The following is a 13,041-nucleotide window of genomic DNA, read 5'->3' on the forward strand; positions in this document are numbered from 1 at the left end:
GGAAGACTGGTTGGACGCAACAATGTAAACATACCAAGTATGTGTGTATGGGGCGGTGGTATTGGATTCAGGTTGGGGGGGCCTTTAGGAATCTTATGTATGGGGGCCCAGAATTTTGGGCTAGGCCCTTGACTATACCTGATTAGTGCAGCATCAGAGTTGGACCTCCAAATTGCCTCCTGACGGCTGATGTCTTCAACAAAGTCCTCCAGAGTCAAGAGACTCTGCAGGCTGGCGTTCATGTAGCAGATCTGTGCCGGGTTGGGAAACCTGAAGCGGGAAGAAAACTAAAAACTCAAGGACAATTATGTTACGCCTACTTGGAGGAGAATGGGAACTGCAACACAACCAATGGTCCTGACAGTAAAACACTGCAACAACTTGGATGAAGCAAAAAATAAAAAGAACAGAACTCTCTCAATGCGGACTCACCCAAGATACTTGTACTGCTTATTTCTGACACTATGGTTTGTGGATGTGACATTTGTTTTTTGATCGTCATTTTTCTTCCTTTTCTTCCAGCTTGTTTTAGTATCCGACAGGCCCCCCAACACCATCGCCTTGTCCTGGTGGGAGCTGGGGTGGCTCTTCAGATGGCGTTGTTCTTCAAGAGTTGGCACCACTTGGCATCTCTGTTGCAATAAAGAAATGCCCTGATTAATTATTAGAGTATTTAGATCAACTTATCTGATGATCATTTTTACCCCTCAAAAAGTCTGAAAACAGGTACAGATTTATACATGCAAACCTGGCATCTTCCCAAGTGAGGCGGAGCCTGTCTTCCTGTCATTCACATACAACAGTGACCCAGTGAGAAGCTCCCACAACTCAAAAATAGTAGCAGTGGAGTTAGATGCTAAATTTAGGACAACAGTTTGAAGACGAGACAACAAACAACAGCTAAGGAATAGGCTTTGCTTTTTTATTGCCAGTCGTTATTTCACTGATACCCAGCTGGCACAAGACATTGATACAACGTAGCGCTGGGCGATATGGACGAAAAAGTATATATCGATATATTTTTACTTAAACTCAATATTCGATATATATCTCGATATATTTTCCGGTGAAAGTACACATATAAAGATATCTATTTTTGTGCGAGATTCACTGAAATTGAAGTGAATGACAACTGTACTGTAAACAGTCTGTGGCACTTTTATTAACCCAGTTAGTCAAGATGGGTATTAACAGCACAGAAATGAAACTGTTTAAGTAGTACATAATTATATAAAATAAATATAATAGAAAAATATTATTTCTATGTAAAATAAATAACATAGCTGTGCAAATAATACAAAATGTATCAAACTCAGATGAAAAATACATTTGCAGGCAGGCACTTTTTAATTCCCAGTCGACAATGTAATGGACTGTCACACATGTACGGTTCTGGTAAGTGCCAAGTAAGTGACTCAACTTAATTGTAAGGCTATGATCTTCCTGACTTCGGCATACATTTTTGGCAGCATTTCTCGTGCAAAATATGCCCGGCTTGGCAACTCGAGAACAGTTTTGATTTGGGCTTACATGGTAAACAACTCAAATGAATGTTTTATTCAGACGCATACATTTGTCCAAATGTGGCCAAGTAGACGCATTGTGGGTTTCCTAGACGTGGTCTACATCGCTAAAAGAAAAATCTAAAGAACAGAATCCCTCTGCCATCTTTGACTAGTTGAAAATTGTATTTTTTATTTTTTTATTTATTTTTTGTCATCAAAAAATACAATTATGCGTGTGTGACTGTATCCCTGCAGACTGTATTGATCTATATTGATATATAATGTAGGAACCACAAATATTAATAACAGAAAGAAACAACCCTTTTGTGCGAATGAGTGTGAATGAGTGTAAATGGGGGAGGGAGGTTTTTTTGGGTTGGTGCACAAATGTAAGTGTATCTTGTGTTTTTTATGTTGATTTAATTTAAAAAAAAAATATATATATATATATTTTTGATTTTTTTAAATTTCTTGTGCGGCCCGGTACCAATCGATCCACGGACCGGTACCGGGCCGCGGCCCGGTGGTTGGAGACCACTGACGTTGATTATACATATATGTCCTTTAAAACTGACATCGAAACAATGTTGCAAAAAAGTTGTATTTGTAAATTGAAACATCTTTGACGTCTAACGGTGGATCCACATTGTTGGTTGGGAAATTACCAAATTTCAATAGTCAAATGAACGTCAAAATCTGACATTGAATAAACGTTGTTGAAAAGCATATTGTTTCAATGTTGTATTTGTGTTGTAGAATATTGGTATGAAATGACCAAAATGCAATGGTCAAATCGAGGTCACTACCCAACATTGATTAAACGTTGTCAAAAAGCATGTTGTTCCAATGTTAAGCTTACGTTGATCAATTCAACAAGTTCTCGAAGTTGTTTCAATATCTGGTGCCTGCTGATATCTTAAGCATTTTGTCTTAATTTAATTTTTTTTAAGAACGGGTCTTGAATAAAAGGGGTCGTCTTATATTCAGTGTCATCTCAAGAAACGGTGTTTTACTTAGTTATGTATGCAGGACTCTATGTTACTGTTACCTTGCGCCATTGCCACCACCGTAACTTCTTATCGCCGGCGGCAACAACCTCATCGTGGACGCTGAACCTGTGGACAAACACAGTTGTTCCTTCTGTTTTCATTCGGAGAACACAAATGTCGGTCCAAAAAGGGTCTGCGGCAAGACCAATGGGAGTCAATCAGGCTGGGAGAACTTGTCAGACGTGGTTAAGGTACATTCATTCTGGTGCGATTGCTCTGCTGGTGATCATACTTGCCAACCTTGAGACCTCCGAATTCGAGAGATTGGGGGGAGGGGGGTGGGCGGGGTCGGGCCGATATATATATATATATATATATATATATATATATATACATATATATATATATATATATATATATACATATATATATATATATATATATATATATATATATATATATATACATATATATATATATATATATATATATATATATATATATATATATATATATATATATATATATATATATATATATATATATATATATATATATATATATATATATATATAAAAGAAATACTTGAATTTCAGTGTTCAATAATTTACACAGATACACACACATAACACTCCTCTCTACTCATTGTTGTATTTGAAAGTGCAATGCTTTGCAGCCAGTAGCAAAGCCTTTGAAGGAGCATAGGTATGGGCAGCATCTGTGACATTTAATTCGCAGGAAAGGAGTGAGTTTAGGGTTGAATTGTCCATCCTCGTTGTATTCTGTGTCACTATCTTTTTTTGGACATTACTACTTGACGTAGTTTTGAAGCAATGCATGATGGGAATCCGGATGTTGTGTGTCAGTGTATTAACAAGCCGGCTGGAATAAACACACGCTGAGAAATAGCTCCGTGCCTGCCTACTTTATGGGTTATAGATAAACCTATGGATAACGGAGACATATATAATAGTCTCCTTCTTGTTGTGTGTGCAGTTGTGCACTCTCCAAAAGCCGTAGATGTTATAACGTGACTGGGCCGGCACGCTGTTTATATGGAGGAAAAGTGGGCGTGACGACAGGCTGTCCTCACTCAGGTCCGGCTGGAAATCGGGAGAAATTCGGGAGAATGGTTGTCCCGGGAGATTTTCGGGAGAGGCACTGAAATTCGGGAGTCTCCCGGAAAATTCGGGAGGGTTGGCAAGTATGCTGGTGATGTTGTATTTTTTTCTTCTTTTAGAAGCTTTGCATGACATCTCAGCTGGTAAAAATATATACCAATATAAAATAAATATATTTTAAACCCAGCAGACAGCATTTCTGTCCAATAAAACACTGTTATAACTTTTAAAAGTTTTCATCTTTTTTACTTTGTTGTTATACAGGAAAACCAATCCGTCCATGTGAAATAAAACGATTTTCTTTTTTCTTTTTTTTCGGCAAGAATTCATGGTTAGCTTACCCACTGGGTTGCACACTGGAGAAGCTGAACTGAAAATGCAGGCTTAGTATCGTTGACCTGCTCAGTGGCTTTGTGGGTAGAGTGTCCGCCCTGAGATCGGTAGGTCGTGAGTTCAAACCCCGGCCGAGTCATACCAAAGACTATAAAAATGGGACCCATTACCTCCCTGCTTGGCACTCAGCATCAAGGGTTGGAAGTGGGGGTTAACTCACCAAAATGATTCCCGAGCGCGGCCACCGCTGCTGCTCACTGCTCCTCTAACCTCCCAGTGGGTGGAACAAGGGGATGGGTCAAATGCAGAGGGTAATTTTACCACACCTAGTGTGTGTGTGACTATTAGTGGTACTTTTTACTGTCCTTCCTTTCGCCTCAGCCTGTGCGCATTCAGGGCCTCACTGAGAGTCGGAAATTATAGAACTATGTTTAAAAATGCAAACTTTTGTCACTCCGGGGTTAAAAAAAACTGAGGTAGCCACAACAAGGAGGCAGAAGAGCCACATGTGGCTCCAGAGCCGTGGGTTGCAGACCCCTGTTTCAGTTTTACTGAAAAAAAGGGTGACACATTAGGTAGTTTTCATAAAAACTATTAGCTTTTTTGTCGCCTTCTCCTAATCTCTGCTCCACTTGCATAATTGCGCTTTATATTTATAAAAAAGTCTCATAACCATCTTGGTTTTGGTGTGTCGTTCAGAACAAAGTCATTAGCATGGACTAGTCCACTGCGTGAAAGGGGACAGGGGAGATATCGGCAACGCACAATTTAAAACAAAAAATAATAATAAATAAATGATAAATGGGTTATACTTGTATAGCGCTTTTCTACCTTCAAGGTACTCAAAGCGCTTTGACAGTATTTCCACATTCACCCATTCACACACACATTCACACACTGATGGAGGGAGCTGCCATGCAAGGCGCAAACCAGCACCCATCAGGAGCAAGGGTGAAGTGTCTTGCCCAAGGACACAACGGACGTGACTAGGATGGTAGAAGGTGGGGATTAACCAGCAACCCTCCGATTGCTGGCACAGCCACTCTACCAACTTCGCCACGCCGTCGCCAATAAAGAATTGTTTTAAATAGAAGGAAACTTTATTAATCATTTTCATGAGACATTTTGAGGCCCCTGGAAATCTTGGGGCCCCAATCAACTGCCTGTGTTTGCCTATGGGATATTATGAATCACTGCTATTTAGCTCATTTAAGAGATATAATACTCAGAGTACAGGCTTAGTATATCAGTTTTTGCATGTGCTATCCAGTTTGCACCTGTAATACCTGTTACACACAAACCGTTAGTATATCAGGCCCAAAGGTGTTTGGTAAAGTTTCCTCTAATATTATGTGTCGTGTTTGTATCGTCATACTATCACGGTGATGGACTTACCCAAGACTGTCTGATACCTGCTGGCTCTGCTTGATAGATGCAGCCTGCTGGGGCCCCCAGTCTGTCTTTTTCAGACTCAAATCTGTCTGATATGTGCTTTTTGCGGTGTTGAGTTCTTGAAACTTCACCTCCATTTCTTTGTTTTTTGCTGGGAGTGTTTTGAAAACCTCCCCTCTGTCCTTGTGAGAGATAGTGGTGTTGCTCTGCTGCCGGCGGCTCCGTTCTTCAGGAACACAACATACCTTTTGGAACAAAGAAACGCCTATAAGATTATGGAATGGTTCATTTGAAGGGGAACTGAAACGTCACAATCCCTAAAAAGCACATATGTATTTTGTTTTTAATGCATTCTAAATCGTAAACTACGACAAGTACGAGATGGCTAAAATTGCAGGTAGTGGGAGTTTACTACTATATTGACATATTGAGCCAGTGAGCTTCTGCAGCGCCTTTGAGCTTGTGAAAGTTAATCCAGATAATAAATAATGCCTCTCACCTAGATATGAGAAGGTTGTAGCCACAAACCGAAAAGAAGGTAACATTTGACAACCAACTTACACCCATACTTGCCATCCTTGAGACCTCAAAATTAGGAAGGTATTTAAAAGGGCCGCAGATTTTTAATGTGTGCGAGCAAACAGAAAAACTCCCTGAACATTCAGTGGAGCACATGTGAGCAACATCAGACGTGCTCCTGTCCCAAACCTGACATCATAAAAATGTAAATGTCTTATTATAATAATCAAATGAGAGCAGTCATTTCCATGAGATTATTTTCTAATATATATGATTTGGCCCACTTACAATGAAAATTACAAAAAAATATTGTTTTTCATGAGCTTTTAGTATTGAAAAACTTGATGGGGGACCTGCTTTGGAAATATTTTTTCACCCTTTTGAGAGATCACATTTAGTCCCCCTTAAAACATTCACATGTTGCACAATGAGATGTAAGCATGGGAGAAAGCAGTGGTGTGCCCTCAGGGCCAGCAAGGCCTTCTCTGCTGGCCTCACATAACCGGAAATCATGATCATAATTAAAGATAAAATTATTTTTTTTATTTACTTTCCCTAAAATATCCAAAATTATTCATATTCTCTTCATGTCATATTATGCTCGTTCCAGTGCTGTTGTTTTTAGTTTGAGTTTGTATCCAATCAGAATTCAGCTAGCTTATGTTGCCATGCTGTACCAAATCTGCCAGACGCCTTCAGATTCAGCAATGCAGGCGTCCGTGCACTGTAAGTGATCTGGGACATACAGTTGATAGACAGTTGCGATAGCCAATCAGATCACGAGTTGTTGTCAGTAAGGCCTTCTAGATGGCCTCACGTTGAACGTGACATTTACGAAACCTATGATTGGATACTCATCAGGACCGTTAGCGGATGAATTTGAGAACACATAGAGTTGAGAGACAGTTGCGATAGCCAATCAGATCACAAGTTCTTGACAGTAGATGTTCTGGTACAACTAAAAGTTGTAATCTCTTGTTGTTAAAGTGTGTCATGCTTGTCATTTAATTAACATTGTTACATGTGTATTTGTCACCATCATGTGGTCAGGGCAGTTAATATATTTTTGAGAAGTGTGTACTTTGAATCAAACTTTATTGACCGGAAGTTGCATAAGCCAAGCAGAGAAATTTATGGTATACGTTTTAAGTGCTGATGTGTTTTAATAGATTTTTATATGCACCAGAAAATAACCCGTTTTGTATACTGTTGATGTGTTTCAATACCCAGTAGGGTGTAAATGTGTTCCTGTATAGTATTTCTCCAGCAATGATCATGTGGTTACATCAATTATGGTATTGAGAGGTAATCATTGAAGTCGGAGATCACTGAAGGCCTAGGTGGAAACGCACGGCCCGCCACTTGGGATAAAGTGTACATTTCTCTAACTTTCTGTCTGTAAAATATATATTTTTGTATTAGCATTGCTGTAATCTAGTAACAGTGTTTCATGAATAATATCCATGAATTAACATTCTTAATAAATGACAGTTGAATAAGCACACATCTGATTGAGGAGTCATCGTGTATCCACCTGGAATTTACACTTTATGCTTGGTGTTGGAGTTGTCCGACTTTTTGTGTAGCCATAAAAACGCATCAGTGGCTAAGTGCCATGAGTGCATGTGTTGGTGCAGGTGAGAGGGAGCGAGCGGCTGCTGTTAATATGACATATAACAAATAGTTGGTTTGAGCCTGGTTTGCTAGACAGAAGTTCTTTACTAATGTTTTTGGTGTGGTTTCGGCCAAATATAAACAGTTTTGCTCAATAAAGTGATCAATGGAATTCCTATCCTCCTTAAGGCGTCTTGACAGACGTTAAAATAATTGAACAGTGCTGACGATCATTGTTATCTGTTGTGGTCGCTTGTTGTCACTTGTCACTCACAGAGTTGCATTGCAAAATCATACAGAATACATTGTTATGTGTTTATTTTGTTTAGAGTTCAGATGGAATTTGATTTAGTGTCAATGAGCAGTGCCCAAATGCGCAGGCTTGCACCATAGAGAGAACGATGGTAGCAAAATTGATGTCCAGGTGGAAATCGAGAGAAATTTGTGAGAATGGTGGCCACGGGAGATTTTCGGGAGGGGCACTGAAATTCGGGAGTCTACCGGGAAAATTGGGAGGGTTGGCAAATATGCTTGTACCCGGAGATGGCCATAAAGACACAAAATTACGCTTGCTTGCTGTACTTTTACCCTTCGTTTGCGTTATGATTAATTCTTCATCGAAACAAGAAGATAGAGGATATGAACATCCCATCAGTCGGCATCCCAGTGACAAAATGAAGGTTGTAAAAACTAATAAACAACAATAAACTGCATATAGTTGAGAGACTATGGCTGAGTAAAAACACTCCAAAATGATTCCACTGATCAGTGTTCTTCAGCACAAGTTTGTTGTAATAGAAAAAACCAAGTCGCTGCGTACACTATATTGCCAAAAGTATTTGGCCACATGCCTTAACTCACATATGAACTTCAAGTGCCATCCCATTCCTAACCCATAGGGTTCAATATGATGTTGGTCCACCTTTTGCAGCTATTACAGCTTCAACTCTTCTGGGAAGGCTGTCCACAAGGTTGTGGCGTGTCCTTATAGGATTTTTCGACCATTCTTCCAAAAGCGCATTGGTGAGGTCACACACTGATGTTGGTGGAGAAGGCCTGGCTCTCAGTCTCCGTTCTAATTCATCCCAAAGGTGTTCTATCGGATTCAGGTCAGGACTTTGTGCAGGCCAGTAATGTTCATCCACACCAGACTGTCATCCATGTCTTTATGGACCTTGCTTTGTGCACTGGTGCACAGTCAAGTTGGAAGTGGAAGGGCCCGCTTCAGGAGTTGGGCTTGGCCCCTTAGTTCCAGTAAAAGGAACTTTGAATGCTCCAGGATACCAAAACATTTTGGACAATTCCATGCCCCCAACCTTGTGGGAACAGTTTGGAGCGGGCCCCTTCCTCTTCCAGCATGACTGTGCACCAGTGCACAAAGCAAGGTCCATAAAGATATGGATGACAGAGTCTGGTGTGGATGAACTTGACTGTCCTGCACAGAGTCCTGACCTGAATCCGATAGAACACCTTTGGGATGACTTAGAACAGAGACTGAGAGCCAGGCCTTCTCGACCAACATCAGCGTGTGACCTCACCAATGCGCTTTTGGAAGACTGGTGGAAAATTCCTATAAACACACTCCGCAACATTGTGGACAGCCTTCCCAGAAGAGTTGAAGCTGTAATAGCTGCAAAAGGTGGACCGACATCATATTGAACCCTATGGGTTAGGAATGGGATGGCACTTCAAGTTCATATGTGAGTCAAGGCAGGTGGCCAAATACTTTTGGCAATATAGTGTATATTCCAATGGCGGTCATGTGTTTAATAAATACGTTTTAGGAACACCTCCAACGTGTGTTCAACCAATCAGCGTTCGACAGCACAGCCCGCCCCCGAAAAGGTTCCGGGTACCGTTGGTCCTTAGGAAGAACTCCGAAAGGTTCATAAAAGAACTGAATGTACCCGGGTAGTTTTTGGTGGAAACACAGGGGGAACTTTACCTATCCGCGTAAGCGGGAAAGTTCCTAAAAAAGTTCCTGTGGTGGAAAAGTCGGGAGGATTAGTAGTAGTGTTGTTGAAAGAAAAAGAGAAAGTTGTATTGCGTCAGTAAAATTAATACGCCACCGTATGCCTGAAATGAGCAAAATATGTAAATATCACATGGTAATTTGAATGTGCCTAGTAGGGGTGTGGGAAAAAAATCGATTCAAATTCAAATCGCCATTCTCACGTTGTCAGTATCGATTCTCATTTTTCAAAAATCTATTTTTTTTAATTTTTTTAAAATTAATCAATCCAACAAAACAATACACAGCAATGCCATAACAATGCAATCCAATTCCAAAACCAAACCCGACCCAGCAACACTCAGAACAGCAATAAACAGAGCAATTGAGAGGAGACACAAACACGACACAGAACAATCCAAAAGTAGTGAAACAAAAATGAATATTATCAACAACAGTATCAATATTACTAACAATTTCAACATAGCAGTGATTAAAAATCCCTCATTGACATTATCATTAGACATTTATAAAAAAAAGGAAAAAAAGAACAATAGTGTCACAGTGGCTTACACTTGCATCACATCTCATAAGCTTGACAACACACTGTGTCCAATATTTTCACAAAGATCAAATAAGTTATATTTTTGGTTTATTTAATAGTTAAAACAAATTTACATTATTGCAATCAGTTGATAAAACATTGTCCTTTACAATTATAAAAGCTTTTTACAAAAATCTACTACTCTGCTTGCATGTCAGCAGATTGGGGTAGATCCTGCTGAAATCCTATGTATTGAATGAAAAGAGAATTGTTTTGAATCGGAAAAATATCGTTTTTGAATCGAGAATCGCGTTGAATCGGAAAAATCGATTTATAATCGAATCGTGACCCCAACAATCGATATTGAATCGAATTGTGGGACACCCAAAGATTTGCAGCCCTAGTGCCCAGTACTACAGTACATTACTTATATACTTACATCTATATAAAACGTTAATTGAGGTTTTGGGATGTTTTTTAGAGCGCTTTATAGGCAAAATTGGCTCCTTTGTTGGCTGACTTTTGCTAACGTTTATTTACTATTTAGAATGCATGAAAAACATATGTGTGCTTGTCTCACGTAAGCATCGTGAATGATGGACAAAACAGTGCAGTTCCCCTTTAAGACTAATTGTAAACATCATATTGGACATCAAACCTACCCCGTACCACGGCCACCAATGAATCTTTTGCTTCCTTGTGTCAGTTTTTAAGTTTGAGTTGTTGGAACTGAGGTCCGATAAAAACAAAAGCAATGTTTCTTTTTTACAATGCTGTTTTTGTCATACACAAAAATGAACACGTTATATTTACCTCTGGTTATCCTTTACCCTACTATTTCCCTTTGAGAAACATACATGTGTTTGTTAGTTTCACAGACAATACATTCTGACCACTAAAGTAGGCTTTTTATTGTGTTGAGTTTACCTTTAGACAAGCAACGAGTTGGTTCCAATACAAGATTCTTCCGTCTTCAATGTTGGAGGCAGCAGGGTCAACGACTCTGTTAAGGTGAATGTTGTCGTTAGTTTTTCTTGTTTTTTAATTCATGCTACAAATTGCTCATTGTCTCAGTTATATATATACCTGTATATATATATATATATATATATATATATATATATATATATATATATATATATATATATATATATATACTGTATATATATATATATATATATATATATATATATATATTCTTTCTTTTTTTTTTCAATTGTTTGCATACAGACTGAATGTGCTTTGTTGTCTGCATGGGCTGATTTAATGTCAGATAAGAGTATTTATAACCTATCCATGATAACTGCAAGATACAACTTTGCATTCTCTTTTTCAAAGTTCACCTTTCAGAGAATGTCGCCTCTCTGCTGTCACCTGCCTCCAATTGTACAGAAGGCTTGTTCTCCGGAAGCATGTCTGTAAGTTAAGGCCATTGATCTACTTGCTGGCCTTACAGGCACCTGAATGGATGCAATGTTTGCTGCCACATGGCAAAAGATGATGTCGTCGTGCCTTATTTCCTTCAAATACATTCCAGTGATATTCTGTCCCCTCATCAGTTTCATAACAGCGAAATACGTCATAGGCGACATCATAGTCTATGTAATACATCAGAGCCATCACATCATCAACATCAGCATTGCTATGCTCGCTGGGAAATGGTATGACTAATCGACTCGATCCCATTTAAGGTGACTTTTCAAAAAACATGCAATGCAACGTTATCATGGACGCCCCTGCTTATTTCAGCAAGACAATGCCAAGCCACGTGTTACAACAGCGTGGCTTCATAGTAAAAGAAAGCGGGTACTAGACTGGCCTGCCTGTAGTCCAGACCTGTCCCCCATTGAAAATGTGTGGCGCATTATGAAGGCTAAAATACCACAACGGAGACCCCGGACTGTTGTACAACTTAAGCTGTACATCAAGCAAGAATGGGAAATAATTCCACCTGAAAAGCTTCAAAAATTGTTTTCCTCAGTTCCCAAACGTTTACTGAGTGTTGTTAGAAGGAAAGGCCATGTAACACAGTGGTAAAAATGCCCCTGTGCCAACTTTTTTCAATGTTTTGCCGCAATTCAATTCTAAGTTAATGATTATTTGCCAAAAAAAAATACGTTTTTCAGTTCGAACATTAAATATCTTGTCTTTGCACTATATTCAATTGAATATAAGTTGAAAAGGATTTGCAAATCATTGTATTCTGTTTTTTTTTTTTTACAAATTACACAACGTGCCAACTTCGTGGGTTTTGGGTTTGGTACAAAACATTTGTGAAATTATCTGTCCATGCAGCTAGTTAATTTTACTTGATAAGACATCCTGAATTAAGATTTGTATATCTAGAAATGAGCAATACTTTCACACTAGAAAAAATATTTAATTCCGAAAACAAGCATTATTCATCTTGCATCTATCTTATTCCGCTTAGCTGAAGTCGGGTCGCGGGGGAAGCAGCCAAAGCAGATAATCCCAGACTTCCCTCTCCCCAGCTACTTTGTCCAGCTCTTCCAGGGGGATCCCGAGGCGTGCCCAGGCGCTATTCAACTTGCAATTCTTAAATTAAGCATCCTCGGGAGGTTGCAAAAAAATGTGTGCGGAAAAGCAAAATATCTTATTTGAAAAGTAATTTTCTCAATTTAAACATTTTTAAAGTTGAATAGATAAAATGTAATTATTTATGCTAAAATTAAGATTATGAATTAAAATCAATGAAGTAAGTAAATAGCTCTTAGAACGAGGAACATTTCCAAGAATAACATGTTAAATCTTTGCAAGTGGCAAATAATTTGCAGCGTACATACACCACAGCAACAACAATGATAAGCATATTGTCAAAGCAATACTCTGACATTTTCTTTGCAAAAGCCAAATTAGGCCTACAAAGTACCACATACCGTAATTTCCGGACTATAAGCCGCACCTGACTATAAGCTGCACCAGCTAAATTTAGGGGGAAATACAGATTGCTCCATATATAAGCCGCACCCGACTATAAGCCGCAGGGTTTTGATGTGTAATTACCGTAGTATATAGGGGTTCCTGCTACCACGGAGGGGATTGTCGGGACAGA

The 13,041-nt window shown here is 39.1% G+C and overlaps 1 protein-coding gene across 2 annotated transcripts in view; it reads right to left on the reverse strand.

The window, feature by feature from the left end:
• LOC133642206 (ubiquitin carboxyl-terminal hydrolase 37-like) overlaps positions 1 to 13,041 on the reverse strand; it is a 105,747-nt gene that overhangs the window by 15,594 nt on the left and 77,112 nt on the right. For both annotated transcript variants that reach the window (XM_062036284.1, XM_062036285.1), the window contains 7 exons: positions 10,896 to 10,971; positions 10,782 to 10,810; positions 10,631 to 10,697; positions 5,344 to 5,585; positions 2,554 to 2,620; positions 433 to 632; positions 139 to 270 (listed from right to left, as the gene is read on the reverse strand). In XM_062036284.1, the coding sequence (XP_061892268.1) occupies positions 139 to 270; positions 433 to 632; positions 2,554 to 2,620; positions 5,344 to 5,477 (533 nt within the window). In that variant the 5' untranslated portion in view covers positions 5,478 to 5,585; positions 10,631 to 10,697; positions 10,782 to 10,810; positions 10,896 to 10,971. The remainder of the gene's footprint in view (positions 1 to 138; positions 271 to 432; positions 633 to 2,553; positions 2,621 to 5,343; positions 5,586 to 10,630; positions 10,698 to 10,781; positions 10,811 to 10,895; positions 10,972 to 13,041) is intronic.

Source organism: Entelurus aequoreus, linkage group LG25 (assembly GCF_033978785.1).
Source record: "Entelurus aequoreus isolate RoL-2023_Sb linkage group LG25, RoL_Eaeq_v1.1, whole genome shotgun sequence".
Lineage (NCBI taxonomy): Eukaryota > Metazoa > Chordata > Actinopteri > Syngnathiformes > Syngnathidae > Entelurus > Entelurus aequoreus.